Here is a 15,447-nt window from a genome sequence, read left to right as displayed (position 1 = left end):
GTTCATGGCAACAAAAAGCCTTTTACCAAAGTACATAAATAAAAGACAAAATTGAATAGTTCATCTACTCTATAAACACACATAAAAATACTAGGACATTTGACGATCATACGATAATTTATGTGTCTTTCAGTTTGTTTAGACAAGCGTTTTGGAGGTGATAAGTAAATTTGTGTTTAGTTTAAATGTAGCGTAGTTTTTGTGTCAACAGCGGTCTAAAGTGACGCCCATTTAAAGAGGAATTTTTATACATTTCAATAGCACTTTGCTCTTTCAATAAAAATGCTTTCCTGACCCATGTCAGGGCAAATTGTTTATGAAGTGTTTTTTTTCGGAACTAACACTTTCTGTACACACTTGTAACAAATTATTTATACCGAACATGCATTGAAAAATCTCACATAGTTTTTTTTCCGTCAACTTTGATTCTTGAACAAGTTCGTCATCAATTTTCGTTGCAGACCGGGGACTCGTCTTTGTGGTCAATATTTCCTTTTGTAAATTTGCATATTATACAAAATTTACATTTGAAAAGCGTCTCGATTCAGAGGCTTTGAATAATACGTATTGACACGCATATTCACGAGGTGTACAAGTGTATTTTAGTATGTTTACATATTGGTAACTCTGTCGAGTGTAGTGGCTTTGTAAAACCCTTGGAAGGAGCGTTATACTTGTCTAAACGCCAGGAATAACACGCTGTTTACTATGTTAGGCATAAGGGTTACGAATACAGCAATCGGACTGGAACAAGCAACCTTATGTGTATTCAAAAACATCCATCGTCGATCGAGTTAATTCAAAGTCATGATGAGCATAAATCCTTGTAAAATGAACACGAGACAGATGTTTTTATGTATCGCGTGTTCATGTGGCTTTGCTGGGATATTCTACTACAGTCTATTTCGAAATTTCTTTGTCGACATTAATGGTACTCCTTCGGTGGCCGTCAACGGCGTCGTTGCTTTAACTGGTTTCTTATCGATCAGTCAACATCAATTAAACTCGAAAACAGGCTACAATGGAAATCTACATATTATAAAAGCCAATTTATCGTCCAGAAATTCGCCGAGAGTTATAAGCACGCGAGCAGAGGCGAACAATATTGGGAATCATTCAAGCGAAGACTCTTGGGAGGATTTAGAATTATACACGGTATCAAAACCATCGCCTGGAAAAATGCAGCGAAAATTTGGCATGGCTGATAAACGCTTGGATGAGAAATTTTTAAGAAGCGACGAACGAAGTATCGAGCGAATTTTAGACGGGCTAGCTACGGACTCCGACGACAAAGTGCCGGAAATTTTTAAAAAAAGAGGAAGACCTACGAAGCGTTTTCCAAATGTTATAATTATCGGAGTGAAGAAAGGGGGGACAAGGGCTCTGCTGGAGATGATCAAACTACATCCACAAATCTGCAGCTGTGGTCCAGAGATTCACTACTTCGACAGACACTATGCCAAAGGAATTGAATGGTATCGCAACCGAATGCCATTGTGCTATGAAAATGAAATTACAATAGAAAAAACTCCGAGTTACTTTGTGACAAGCGGTGTCGCGAAAAGCGTATTTGAATATTCTAAGCGACTAAACAAAACATTAAAATTGCTCGTTATAGTTCGTGATCCGACAAAACGTGCCATTTCAGATTATACGCAAGTATTATCCCATGCTAGAAACGCTTTTAAACCAAGTTTTAAAGAGTCGGCCTTGAGGCAAGAGATCGACGGGAGGCCATACGTGAACTCACGTTGGGGTGCTATAAAAATAGGTGTCTATGCGAAGCATCTCAAGCGGTGGTACAGATACTTTCAGCCCTCTCAAATACATATTGTAAGTGGAGAGGCATTAATCAAAAAACCCTTCGATGAAATTAAAAAAGTCGAAGAATTTCTAAATCTCCCTCCGTTTATAAGGCCGGAACATTTTGTTTACAATGAGACAAAGGGGTTTTATTGCACTGACAGAGGAATAGGTCAGTTGAACACCAGTATGAATTCGACAAATTTAAGGTGCCTTGGAAGCAGTAAAGGTAGGCTTCATATTGCTGTGTCGAACGAAACCGAAAGAGTGCTTCGTGAATATTACAAACCTTTTAACGAGGAGTTATACAGGTTGATAGGGCGAAACTTCGGGTGGCCATAATTTGTAATTAAGGAGAGGAAGGAAGATAGAAACGAGGATAATCCGTTTCATAATATTTATGTTGAGTTTATTTATTTTTAACCGGATGCAACGTTTGTTGCAAATAACTATTTTTGTATTCCTAATTGAGCTTGTTCCTTTTGCGAGAACGTTTTTATATTGAGACATAAGTGAACAGCTAAATTTATATTTAAACTTAAAAGAATGTTTGTTTCCGCGTCTGTTTTGGCATGCGTTGCATGCTGGGAATATTATTTGCAGTGCCTCCGGTAATATGGTGTCCCTTAAGCATGGATATAACAGTTCAATGGGATATAATAGTATATGTATGGATTTAGGCCTTGATACATCCACAATTAACAATTAGTATCCATTTCTATATCGTTAAACCTGGACGAAATAGTTAGGTAGCCATTAGTATCCCTTTCAATTGAACTAAATTTGAAGTAAAACTGAATAATTTCCTCAAGTAACAACTAATATCTTATGCCCAACGAGTACCTTAGGTAATATCACTTTCTTATGTAATATACAACTGATATCCCATGCTATTTTAAGTCAATTTGGATCATTCTCATGAGCAACAATTGGTAATCTTTTAATGACAACTGATACCTTTGCCATTTCATACCTTGATCATCTCCCTGGCACCCCTTGCTATTGAGGTAATCTTGGATAATTTCACCAAGTGAAACCTCGTTCACCAGATTGACTTAAACCTAGATCATTTCCCCAGATGACAACTGATATCCCCTGCCTTTGAGTTCACCTGGTTCATTCCCCTAGATGACAACTGATATCCCTAACCATTCACTGGTTCACTGGATTACATCCTCAGTTGTTGTTATTGTTGTTGAAATCAAATACACGGGGTGTCCTAACCTTTCAAGCCTAAATCTATTTACAAGATATACTCCCGCACAACCGGTGATTTTAAGATGACAGGGGACCGCGGAGCATTGTGGCTCGCGGGGCTTTAGCCCCACCAATAATTTTTCCGTATGAATTAGTCTCTAATTTCGAATATGTTTTAGTTCGCTCAAAATTTACAAGCAATATGCAACATTTTACACATATGCATTTTGCTAAATATTGGCTTATTTTCGTCTTTCGTTCACTCTGATCTTGTCATTAAAAGTTCCCTAATACGGTTATCAACAATTTCTTCTTTGATTTTTGTCTTATAATCCACCGTACAGCTGGTTCTAGTGTCTCTTAAATGCTATAGACTTCACCCAATGTGGCAGGGAACAGACAGCTTGGTCTAAACCTGCAAACACACTCATTGTAATCTTCCTTAACCTTCATCTTGCCTTTATTTTGAGGGCGCGAAAAGTAAACACAAAACTGTCAGAAATCACAATGCATATTTGAGATTCGGCCAACGGGTGGTCAATTGTCTTATCGTTGCGGTGAAGTCCTTCCCTTTTTGCTTTGTCCCCGAATTAACAGCTGGTGAAAAATATAAAATTTAAATTTCAAAACAAAGTACAAGAGCACAGCTGCATGCATGCCCACAGAACGCTAACTACGAGCAGAAATTCAGCTTTAATACGGGTTTAAATAACAAAAAACTGGATGTTTGAACAGCCAACGAAGTGAACTCAGTTAGCTTGAAGAATTGGGCTCGAATCAGGACGACTGTTAATATTTATGCCTAAAGTAATTAATGCTATGATGTATAATTTACGAACGGCAAATCAAGTCTCTCCTGTGAATGACAGATCTTGTCTGACCTGATCAGGTATTGAAACATATTATACCAGTTATATATACTGTTTGGGCTTGAAAGATGAAAGTATTATGAAAGACGGCGAGGCGAAATAACATTTGAACTAAAAAGAAGTCGAAAAATTTCGAGATATGTTCCTGGAGGAAAAGATCAGCCGATGTAGTGTACGTGTATTATCTTCAAATCTAGACAGATAAACATATAGAAACATTGTTGATTTGTGACGGACATCTCGAGCAAGCAAACGAAACTTATATAGCCAGCTTTTACCGTTTGAAAAGAGATTTAAGTACGCCGGAAGTTACCTGCTGCACACGAAGAATCATTTGTTTCATCGCTGCTTTGTATTTCAGTTGACGAATTCGTGCTTCAAGCAGGATTCTACAAAATACTAGAACTTTTAATTAACGAGAAGACCATTGGAGATATGAAAGCAATATAAGAAAAGATATCCTCTGTTTATACGAAGTGATTCACATTCTTTCATTCAAGCACAGTGATTAAAAGTCTCAAGGGATCGTTTGACGTAGAATTGAATTAGAATTACATACATATGAAATACATAGAATTGAATTGAGTTGGTACTGTTGATCACGATACTTGGAAATATCCGTTCAGCCGTATTTATAGGGCAACAAAAGAGCAACAATGTCGATGAACAATACTACCTCAAATTCACCCGAAGACAATTATGGTATACGTGTTCCCCTCTACGAGAGCACCGTTATAATAATAGTACTCATATTCGCTCTTCTTGCAAACGGTTTGTTGATATTTCTATTCCTTCGGGATCATCGCATGCGCACAACTACAAATTTCTTTGTAATAAGTCATATAATCTCGGAGTTCTTCGCTAGTTGCCAAGGTCTCATCATCTCTTTCTACGTGCTCGCCATGAACGGCGAGGCTGTGTTCTCGATGAACACTTGCATTTTCATTGGCTGTGAAAACATATTCTTTTTCAACACGAGCTTTCTGAGCTTGACCGCCATTGCAGTAAATCGGTATTTGGCGGTGGTGAAGAAAGTCCATCACAAAATCACGGCCAGGAAAGCGAAGATAGTCATTTGTGGTTTGTGGTTGATCTCCCTGATGGCCTCGCTGCCCTGGGGCACAATTTTCGCATGGAGGCCGGTCACAGAGAGTCGTTTCCTAGCGTGGCTAGTGTACTGTCAGAAATCCCCGGGGATTTTTGATTCCCTCAACGACCCATCTCCGTCGGTGATCGTGAACCTGCTTCTGAACATCCTGTGCATTGGCGTACCAATTCTTGTCCTGATTGTTTGCTTTTATTACATCTTGAAGTCAGCTCTACGAAATCGACGTCAAGTCAGCGTGAGTTATAACATTCACCATGTCGCAGCCGATGCGTATGCCAGATCAGCGTTTACCACACTCCTCATCATAACCGTCTATCTGATATGCAATGCGTTTATCCTTCCAATCATAATCTCGCCGTCATCGGCAGAGAGCAAATCCAATTCATTTTTCTATCGTTTCTTCATCTGGCTGCGTTCTGCGACCTACCCGATGGTTTACATCTTACGAAATCCGATTTATTTTCGCCTACTGAGACAGAAAATTTTCCACATCTACAACTATTTGGTGCAGTCTTGTTCGTGTAAGTTCAAAGATGAAGGAAACTCGTATACCACTCCCAAATCCCCGATACCACACTCAATCGCGAGTAGTCGTGTTGCCATGGAGATTAACAAGCACAGACGTGATCACGATTCGCAAACTTTGCGCAAAGATAGTCTAACCCCAGCGGCCCAGCAGATCAGGGCCTGGTACCTATCCAAGCCGAATATGGCATTCACAGACTTAGGAAAAGTAGACGGACGGAGTAATGGAAGGAGGGTTGGGAATGAAACTAGTAAAGTTTAGATAGATTTCATTCTTGTCTCAAAAACTCAACGCTGAGTTAAGCATGGTTAGATCATGCAGAGATAGTGCATGTATTCTTGAATGAAGCTACCTTTAAACCCCTATTTACAGTACGCGCAATTTTAGGTTTGGCATATGGATAAAATTGGTACGGATGAAATTTGGACCATCTATTTAGGTAGTCCAAATTTCATCAATGTAAAATTATTTTATTCTGACCAAAACTGAGATTGAACATAGTGTGTTGGTACTGATGTTAAAATTTTAGTGTTTGGGCAGTTTAAATTTTCGTCCGTACCATTCTTTCAGTACCGTACCGAAAATTGTGTGTAGTTTAAATGGCGCATAAGTGATCTGATTTTGTAAAGAACTCACGGCTAAGTTGAGAATTTTTGCATCATGCAGAAGTAGTATACACGTTCTTAACGGTAAGCTTCTTTGATAAAAGTGATCTGATGTTGTGCAGAGCTTACTGCTGAGTTAAGCATGGCTGTGTTATGCAAAAGTTGCACGTGCTTTTAAGCGTGAGCTACCCTGAAGTGACCCGATGTTGTACCGAAGAACTCAGTCAACTCACTGCTGAAAAAAGCATGTTTACATCTCGTGAAGTAGTTCTTGAATGTAGGCGACCTTAATTAAAGCAATCTCATCTTGTACGGATTTACTACAAGTGTATCTAAAGTGGAAGTCAAGTCCGTTCTGGGCATAGGTTCTGCTCTGAGGGCCCTCAATTGCCTAAATTTAGCATGTTTCTTATTTTCTCTTAACATAAACTCTAGTTTATATTAATTTAGAAGCGTAACGAACCTAAATAGTGTCAGATATTCAGACAGCACATCGTATTTTAAAAAATAGCGAAGTTCAAAATCTTAACAAACCGTTTGTTTACATACGGACTTGACTTCCACTTTAAGTGTGGACTTGTCTTGGCTATCTCGGGTGTTGAGATCTAGTATTGTACAGGACTCGTTGCTGAGTAAAGCCAGTTTAAACCACTCGTACATGGAGTATTGTAAGCACCTTACTGCTGAATAAAACATGTCTAGACCACGTATGGGGAAAGTACACGTTCGTGAATGTAAGCTCTTTGAATAAAGTGATCTAGTGTTGTACAAGACTCATTGCTGAGTAAAATATATTGAGTAAGGCACGTTTATACCACGTGAAGGAAGTATAACAAGTTCTTGAATGCAAGTTCTTGAATTAAAGTGAAATGGTGTTGTACAGGGCTTATTGCAAAAGCATGTTAAGATCACGTAAAGGAAGTATTACACGTTCTTGAATGCAAGTTTATAATTAAAGTGAAGTGGTGTTGTGCAGGACTTATTGCAAAAGCACGTTTAGATCACGTGGAGGAAGTATACATGTTCTTGAATGTAAGTTCCTTAAATGAAGTGATCTATAGTGTTGTACAGGATTCATTGCTGAGTACAAAACCCACAATTAATAGAATATACATGGTTTGGAGACCACATTAAACTACAATACAACTCACTAACTATGTTGAGGTAGATTTATGCAAAAAATTGTTCCTTTCTCATCACATGTCTATTGTATTTTGCACAGATAAACCAATAGCAATCTTATAAAGAGCTTACTTAGCAAGACGAAGACCATTGGTAAGTTTGGCTAAAATTCAATAGACACGTTCTGAGAAAGGAACCATTTTTTGCATAAACCTGAACAACAACAAAGTTAATGCATGAGTTGTATTGTACTTTTCATTTAGTCTTCAAATCATGTATATCCTATTAACTGTGGTAAAACATATTGAGTATAAGGGCTGTTTTCAACTTCAACCCTACCGTAGCGACACCTAGCGAATATCGCTCTTTCCTGGACATAAAACTAATGACTTTGAAACAAAGAAATACGCTACGGTTCGCTACGATTGAAGTGGAAAACAGGCTTGTTTAAAGGCACGTTTATACCACGTGGAGGAAGTATTACACGTTATTTAATGTAAGTTCTTAATATATAATAATTTATTCACATTATTAGTACTAGGGAAATTTACAATAATCAATCATGCATTAAAATTAAGTATAATAGTTCTACAGACTATTTACAAAAACAACTTAACTAGACTACTCGCTAATGTTGGAGTTCCATTCCGACAACGTAATGTCGTTAGTTGATGTGATGGATGCAGTCCTCCAACTTCGACTGCCACGAACACACACCACGCGAGCTCTAAGCAAAGCAAAGGCGATCTTTCGTCGTAACCAGCTAACCACCATAGATGTAGAATGATTCTTCTTGTCAGCCAGCTTCGCACCCAGGAAGGAAAGAAAATGTTGGGTCTCTCTTCCGCATCCGCCAAAGGCGCTGAAGACGACCGGTGTGAAGGAGCCATGCTCGACCTCAACAATCCGTTGGTTGTAATGTCGCTTCTTTTCCCGTTCGTTGGCTTTAAACGAGCTGCTCAACGTCTGGCGTCGATGTGTAGAGGCGTATGGGTTAAACACCCTTACATCAAAAAATGCCTTTTCACATCTCTGCCAGAAACCTCTCGCAGCAATGTCCACTCTGGCGTCATCGGCTGAGTTAGCACTGGATGGAAGAACCTCGCCAGTCAAAGGAGCAAGAGCAGGTTCAATTGAAACATCGTAAGCAACGTCATCGATAGCAGCAGCAAGTAGATCACGGATCTCATTATGTCTTCGATGGATAAAACCTCCTTTCAGGCACGACAGGGCATGATCTACCGTGAACGATTTTCCACAAGCGCAGAAAGATGGAAGGCGTTTCAAAGGCCATCGATAACGCATGTAGATTGCATCAAAGAACTCACGCTTGGTCTAAACTAGTTTAAGTTCTTAATTAAAGTGAAGTGGTGTTATTCAGGACTTATTGCAAAAGCATGTTATTAAGATCACGTAGAGGAAGTATACATGTTCCTAAATGTAAGCTTTTTAATTTTAAAACGTGATCTAGTGTTGAACAGGATTGAGTTGCTGAGTAAGGCATGTTTAGATCACGTAGAGGAAGTACACGTTCTTAAATGTAAGTTTCTGAAATGAAGAGATCTGATATTGGACAGAAATGACTCTTCAGTTAAACAAAGTGATATTAACTCATGCAGAGGTGGTAGCTAGTACATGCTCAGAACCACAGGGCGCCTTCTTTATTAGCGGTATTAAAAAGCGACCGGTTCTGTTCTTTTTGGGACAGACAGAATACTGGTATTTTTGAATGTTCAAGAACATTTGAGTATATCGTTACTGCATTTAAGTATATATCGTTATTTACATCTGCCTAAAACGGAAAATGCAGTTTCCCCGCTATATTCTTAACAAAATACTCTATTTCAATATGACCGGTTTCACTATTTTGGCAAGGAAAGCTACCGCCTATATATATACTCAGAATATATTAATAAACCGATTCTTGACTTTACGAGGATTTGCTCCCGCGAACACATAAAAAAATGGAAGCGGTTCTACTTTTTTACGCGCGGAAAATTTTAAATGCTCCCAAATTTTTATTATTTACATAACACCATGCATGGGTCAACAAATGCATACTAAAATATGCGGAAAACCAAGTTCTTTCGATTTATTCACCTAACTTTTTCAAATATGACATTTATAAGGATTTAAACGGCTTTACGTGCGTGTACGTGCGTATGAAAAACGCGTAAGTGGAAAGTTGCCCTGACTAAATCAGTTTCTCCCACCGAAATACAAAAGTATACACAAAAATTGTCCAACTTTGCATGGCTATATATTCTCCGTTCCCCTACTTGACATTTTGCGGCCAAACTTGGCAATTATACTAATTTCGGTATGCTCATTTTAGCCGTTGTGATTTATTTCATTCTTGTTGCCTAAATCAGAAATTGGGCTATGCCATTGGAATGATTGGATGCGAGGGAAACAGTCGCAACCACTGCTTTCACCGCACGCCCGCTCGTGTGGGTTAAAGCCTTAGGATATTTTCCACTTATTTATTCTTCTCGCCTCTAGTCTCTACCTGTGGTTTTGCATCAAGCGTGTACGTCATCTGCTGACAGATGGTTTTACTTTGCATGTGATGTTGTGATTTTTGAAAGTTGGTACGTCAAGTGTGAAATTTAATGCCCAAAACTGTATCACGTAATATCGTCTGCAAGTGTGTGTACATTCATTTTTTTTGTTTAATTGAGCCCGTATCAGACGGGTTCTGTTTAAAACAATGTTTTATGACACAATTCGAAATCGCCAACATAGTATGGACAAATATATTTTATAAAATCCCGACAGCGCTGTTTTATCGGCAATTTTGAATCTCAAAGGTATGGCTTCATTATATTCATATCTTGTATCGCATTGTGCTTATATTAATGTGTTATAAATAGTCAGTAATATTTTATGTTGCAACTTGCAATGTGCTATTTCATTTTGTGACATTTTCTGGCTTTGAGACGTGAGATTTCACCTAATAAGTTCCTAGACATTGACGTTTGTTCGAAAAATCACAAGTGATCACTGAGTATATTTATATAAAAGTACAAAACAATTCGACAATGAGATGATTTTAAATGGAGAACATTTGTAAAGTTCCTATAGACGATTTTCTTTAAATATTTATGAATCAGTACAGCGAATCTGCCGAAGAACAGTCCTTAACGGGTACAGTAAAAATAATGTTCATTGGTCAATAGAGTAATATAGTATTCGTGATATGTTTAATGTTTCGTACCAAAGTGGATATTATACAATACACCGTCGCGGTATCCTCATTGTTGTAAAGTAGTAATACTATATCAGTGTATGCAATGTTGTACTGTTTTAGGAAAAGCATTATAATGATATATCCTTAATATTTGTTAGTTTAGACTACCCCTACAGTATCAGCGTCTTTATCAGGGTGTACAATTCCCACGAATTACGAATACGAGATTCGTCATTCCCGCGTGTTGTTTGCTTACGCCATATCGGCCAAAACTCGTCGTGATCGTTGAACTTTTGAGTACGAATTTGTTGAAGAATATGAACAATTTCGTATTCAAAAGCGCAACGACTACGAGCTTCGTCGTCAGATGGCGTAAGCAAAAGACTGAGTTTGCGTACTAACTAGCTGACGACAGGTATTAGGAAGTCGACATATGGACGTCTAGCAATTTATAGAGCGCACCAAATAAGTAACCGACATATTCAAACATTTTAATATTCAAATTAACTGCAGCAGACGTACTTTATCAACCATTTTCATATATTTGTACCGAGTGGCGCAAAAACAAGGAGATCAGACGTTTGGTCTGTGTGTGGTGTAAAAGCAATGTTGAATCCGAAAGGTCGAACTGAAATTTTGATACGTAACACGCGCATTTCCCAAGCCCAGATATTGCCACACTTGTTTATCAATTCGAATACATTTTCCAGACTTGAAAATTTCGCGAAAATTAGCTCATTAAATATTTGGAATAAAATAATTATTCTTTATCCATGTTTTTAAAAATTTTATGGCTCTTCGAATGATAATAAAACGCGTGAAAAATAGTGTGCATGTATGCGTCAAAAGTTTATTTCAATTTCACTTCATTCCGAGGAAAATATGTTCGAGAAAAATCAACCAACAAAACAGTATGTAACAATTATGTCCATGTTTTAATATAAGATGATTTTTTTATCTATAGGCAAGGATATTATAATAAATCCGTCCTGACTATAGAGAGCATAAACTATAAACTTTACTTCTCAAATATTGTAGCATACGAACAAAATATAGTCAGGAAAGTTCGCATATTTTGTATTTTGCGTTCGGAAATTAGTTAATTTTTCGGATTAAATGTTTGCCAACAACAACATTGTTGACAATTGTAGCCGACTTTGCAACTTTTTGTCGCTAAATTTCGCAATTTTACTCGTCAGTTCTGGTATGATGTTTGTAGGAAAATATACTTCTTTTTTCACGATATAGAATATTTTGACAAGCAAATAGGCTGGCTCTTCAACTGATATTTCATTTAAGTGCTATTTACATGAGCCTGGTTACTCGAGATTCAGCGAAGCGTGGAATGATTTATTCATTTTGAGGTATTGAAACAAGCCTTCCTGAAACAAAACAAGCTCATTCAATCGTCGGGATAACTCCACCACTGCCAGAATCATGTTAAATACTTCTTTCAATACCCCAAAGTCATCTTACCCTTCTTTAATCTCGGCTAAGCGGGATAATGAAAACTTCGACACATTCTAAAGACACGCTGTGGCAAGTTTCCCGCACCGTTCTTCTCGGGACCTCCGCTGTGCGTTCCAACGATGTCTCGCGTGTTGATAGTTGTGATTGATGAATGGTTCGCGACATTTGACGCAAACCAGATTGATTTCGATTATGAATACAATGGAAACGTCGAGTGATGAAGAGAAGTTTTTTAATAATAAAACACGCTCGAATATCATCCAAAAATGCTCTCCATAAACGTCGATGGAATATTACGTCAATTTCAGTTCATAAAAAGCCGCCACTTTGGCACTTTATCGAGACATGACGCTCGCTCGCGTAGGGTAATTTTAGCCGGAGAATTTGGCTTAGTTCCTTTCAAATGATTCGCGTAATCAAACAGGCGTGGTGATGAGCTCGAAGCTGTTGTCACATGCATGCAAGATAGGTTATCCAAGAGATATTATCAGTTTGTTTTATCTGAAAAAATAACTTAAGGACACATTGTAAGCTTTGTCCGTTAAGTGCGCTGTTGTTAGTGGAACGAAATATCTGTTTTAAAACAAGCCAGAGGCGATATCCTCGTAAAAAAAACAACAGCTGCTAATTCACAAGAGGATGTCTAGAATATGTTTCTGCTAACTTGAACAAACGTATGATACTCGACGTTAATTGCCATCAACAATTAGACTAACATGCATGTGGTCGCTTGAATTTCAGATAGTTCTTACGCAGGTTATAACAAGAACATGGCTAAAATTAGTTGGATTTAGGTAAATTAATTAAGACTTCCATGTTTTCAAGGCCTTCATTTTTGAAGTGGATTGCATGAGATGAGTTTCGTCCGGTTTTAAACGAACAAAAATTTCCCAATTTCCTGAATTGTGTTGTTATATGATCGTTGAAAACTTGCTCAAGTGAGTCGCGTAATAATATCGCGGCGATAAACAATCGCTCCGGATCAAATATTCCTTCCGACATTTTTCGCTACAATTTATCTTCATTTGTTCTATTAGCATAAAAGGCGGAAATGAGGAGATGATGAGTGTACGCACGGAAATCCAAGACTTTTTGTAATATTTCAACGACGGAATTGTTCGATATATTGAAACTCTTGCTTAGCATTGATGTTGTAAGATCACGCTGCGGTTACAGCTGTTTATATCCTTGGGCAAAATCGTACGGCCTTCGTTGTTGAACGTCTGCCGTCTGGTATGAACGGCATGAATTTCAGTACACGTAACCTTTTCGTTAAAAAAAAACAACTTATAGGCGACACTTCCAATAGAACTCAAAGCTATGCAGTCAGCCTGCCCTGTGTCCTTAGAAATTTGACATTAAAACTTGTTAGTCAATAAAGGTCGTATTGGGCTACTTGTTTAGTGTTTAGATAGTCAAGGTGACTCTTCAAATCATTGAAACGTGGCGCGCAATGCGATCTTAAACGATACTGGTAAACTCTAGAAATTAAATTGTCATAAGATACACTTAGTTATTTTGCGCGCACGTTTATAAATAGCAATGGGACAAATACAAATAGATATCTTCCTGAACCTCTTTGCTTTTGAGTTTTCGTATTATCGCAAGACGGAAGGCTTTCAAATGGTTTATAAGGAATCCTCACGCAGTTCGAGTCTAGGCCATTTACGGTGCGCGAACCGATTATTTTCCCCACTATAATTGGATTAAATTGTATTATTTTTACACCCCAAAACACGACCCATTTGTTTATATTAGAATTATCTGATTAGCGCGATTTTCTCGCGATAAATTTCACTTGGAATCAGGTTTACTTGTTTGCGAGAGTGCAACGTATTTGACAGTTTCGCCCATGGCATGACACAAGCACAGGAGCTGTTATAATGCTCCTTGGCGTTTTTAAAGGCCATTAAATAAGTATCAGTGTTTGTTTGTGTTGATAGGTCTTTAATCGAAGGTGGTGCAGAACAAGCCAATCGTGAGTCGACATATATTCGCTGCTCCTCGAGTATCAAATAATTTCCCTCCAAAGAGGCTTTGCGCACACTGCCAGCGGTGACGCTGTGTTTATTAAATTGAACTTTCAAATCCTAGCAGTCGTTTTCGTCGAATGTGTTGCTGCGTGCGTCGCATGGTCTGCAGGTACGTTTGGCCTGTGAAGCGCAAGAAAGCTTGAAGACGCAATTTATTCAGTGGTTGAATAAATTGCGCGCCGAACAACGACGCATATCTTTGGCCAGTGTGATGAGCGCGAAGAGATTCTGTCTGTTAATCGCTTCGTCCCTCGTGTTGTACGCCGTGGTCACAGCGCTCGTCAAGACAAATTACATTCCGTTTGGGCAAACGCGTAATTTTTTGAGGATGCAATTTATTCAACATGGAATGATCAACAGTAGTGAAATTACGCGTAACGCAAACACGAAGCTCGAAGATGCGTCTCCATCGACGCGTACATACTCACAGCAACTTGGAAACTTACAATTCCGTCTCAAGTACAACGTATCGCTCTCTCCTGATTGCTACGCGATAACCCGTCCAGCCGAAAGCGGGAATTCAATATCTCTCGCAGTAGACAGGAAATTCATAAGCCAGCATGAGACTGCGGTTGAAATAGCGAGCAAGCTGGGAAAACCTGTGAAGCGTTTTCCAACCACCTTAATCATCGGTGTACGAAAGGCTGGTACCCGCGCTTTGCTGGCTATACTCAGGCTGCACCCGCAAGTGAAATCGTGCGGGCCTGAGGTGCATTACTTCGACCAACGGTACCCGCGCGGTGTGCAATGGTATTTAGAACAAACCGCAAAGGTACGAAGCGAACAACAGACCATCGAGAAAACCCCCAGTTATTTCGTGGTTCGAGGCGTGCCCGAACGAGTTCTAGAGTACTCGAAAGCCATCAACAAAACTCTAAAGTTTCTGGTCATCTTCAGAGATCCTACGATACGCGCTGTGTCGGATTACGTCCAACTCAACCTGGGAGTTCAAGCGAAATACAATCGAGTGTTGAAACCATTCGAGAAGATGGTTATGAAGAATAACTCCGCATTCGAGATCGACACTTCATGGGGTGTTGTGAAGACGGGCGTTTACTCAAAACATTTGGAAAGATGGCTTCGGTACTTTCCGCGGGAATGGTTTCACTTCGTGAGCGGCGAAGAGCTGGTTCGCGATCCTTTCCAGGAAATTAAAAAAGTCGAGAAATTCCTAGAAATTTCACCGTATTTCCAGAAATCAAATTTCGTCTTCAACGCACAGAAAGGTTTCCCTTGCTTTCGCGGAACGGAGAATAAAAACGAGCGATGCCTGGGGAAGACTAAAGGACGGGCACACCCAACGGTCCATCCCAGAATTCTAAGCGAGCTTCGTAGCTATTACGCACCGTTCAATGAACAGCTGTACAAAATGACAGGAAGAAATTTTCAGTGGCCGTAGCACTGTTTGAAATTGCGCGCCAAACGTTAGACTGATATTATTTATTATTTGTATATAAAGTATTATTCTGTTTTCATTGATAAGAAATTGTTTTACATAATAAGATAATTTTAAAACAAGTATGA

General features: G+C 38.8%; 3 protein-coding genes across 3 annotated transcripts; all 3 read left to right on the top strand.

Moving 5' to 3' along the window:
* The first annotated feature begins 591 nt into the window (after positions 1 to 591).
* Positions 592 to 2,709, top strand: LOC114519357 (heparan sulfate glucosamine 3-O-sulfotransferase 5-like). The gene has a single exon (XM_028539478.1). The coding sequence runs from the start codon at positions 808 to 810 to the stop codon at positions 2,143 to 2,145; it is 1,338 nt and encodes a 445-aa protein (XP_028395279.1). The 5' UTR covers positions 592 to 807; the 3' UTR covers positions 2,146 to 2,709.
* Positions 2,710 to 3,467: 758 nt separating this feature from the next.
* Positions 3,468 to 6,819, top strand: LOC114519644 (adenosine receptor A3-like). The gene has a single exon (XM_028539808.1). It carries the CDS (start codon positions 4,526 to 4,528, stop codon positions 5,762 to 5,764), a length of 1,239 nt encoding a protein of 412 aa, XP_028395609.1. The 5' UTR covers positions 3,468 to 4,525; the 3' UTR covers positions 5,765 to 6,819.
* A 3,018-nt stretch (positions 6,820 to 9,837) lies between these two features.
* On the top strand, positions 9,838 to 15,420 carry LOC114519325 (heparan sulfate glucosamine 3-O-sulfotransferase 5-like). The gene is made up of 2 exons (XM_028539442.1): positions 9,838 to 10,040; positions 13,834 to 15,420. Exon 2 carries the CDS (start codon positions 14,135 to 14,137, stop codon positions 15,320 to 15,322), a length of 1,188 nt encoding a protein of 395 aa, XP_028395243.1. The 5' UTR covers positions 9,838 to 10,040; positions 13,834 to 14,134; the 3' UTR covers positions 15,323 to 15,420.
* The last annotated feature ends 27 nt before the right edge of the window (positions 15,421 to 15,447 follow it).

The sequence above is a fragment of the Dendronephthya gigantea genome, unplaced genomic scaffold (genome assembly GCF_004324835.1).
Source record: "Dendronephthya gigantea isolate DGI-Jeju-01 unplaced genomic scaffold, DenGig_1.0 000013F, whole genome shotgun sequence".
Taxonomy (NCBI): domain Eukaryota; kingdom Metazoa; phylum Cnidaria; class Anthozoa; order Malacalcyonacea; family Nephtheidae; genus Dendronephthya; species Dendronephthya gigantea.
Note: the sequence above shows the minus strand (reverse complement) of the source record. Positions and strands in the feature narration are given on the sequence as shown.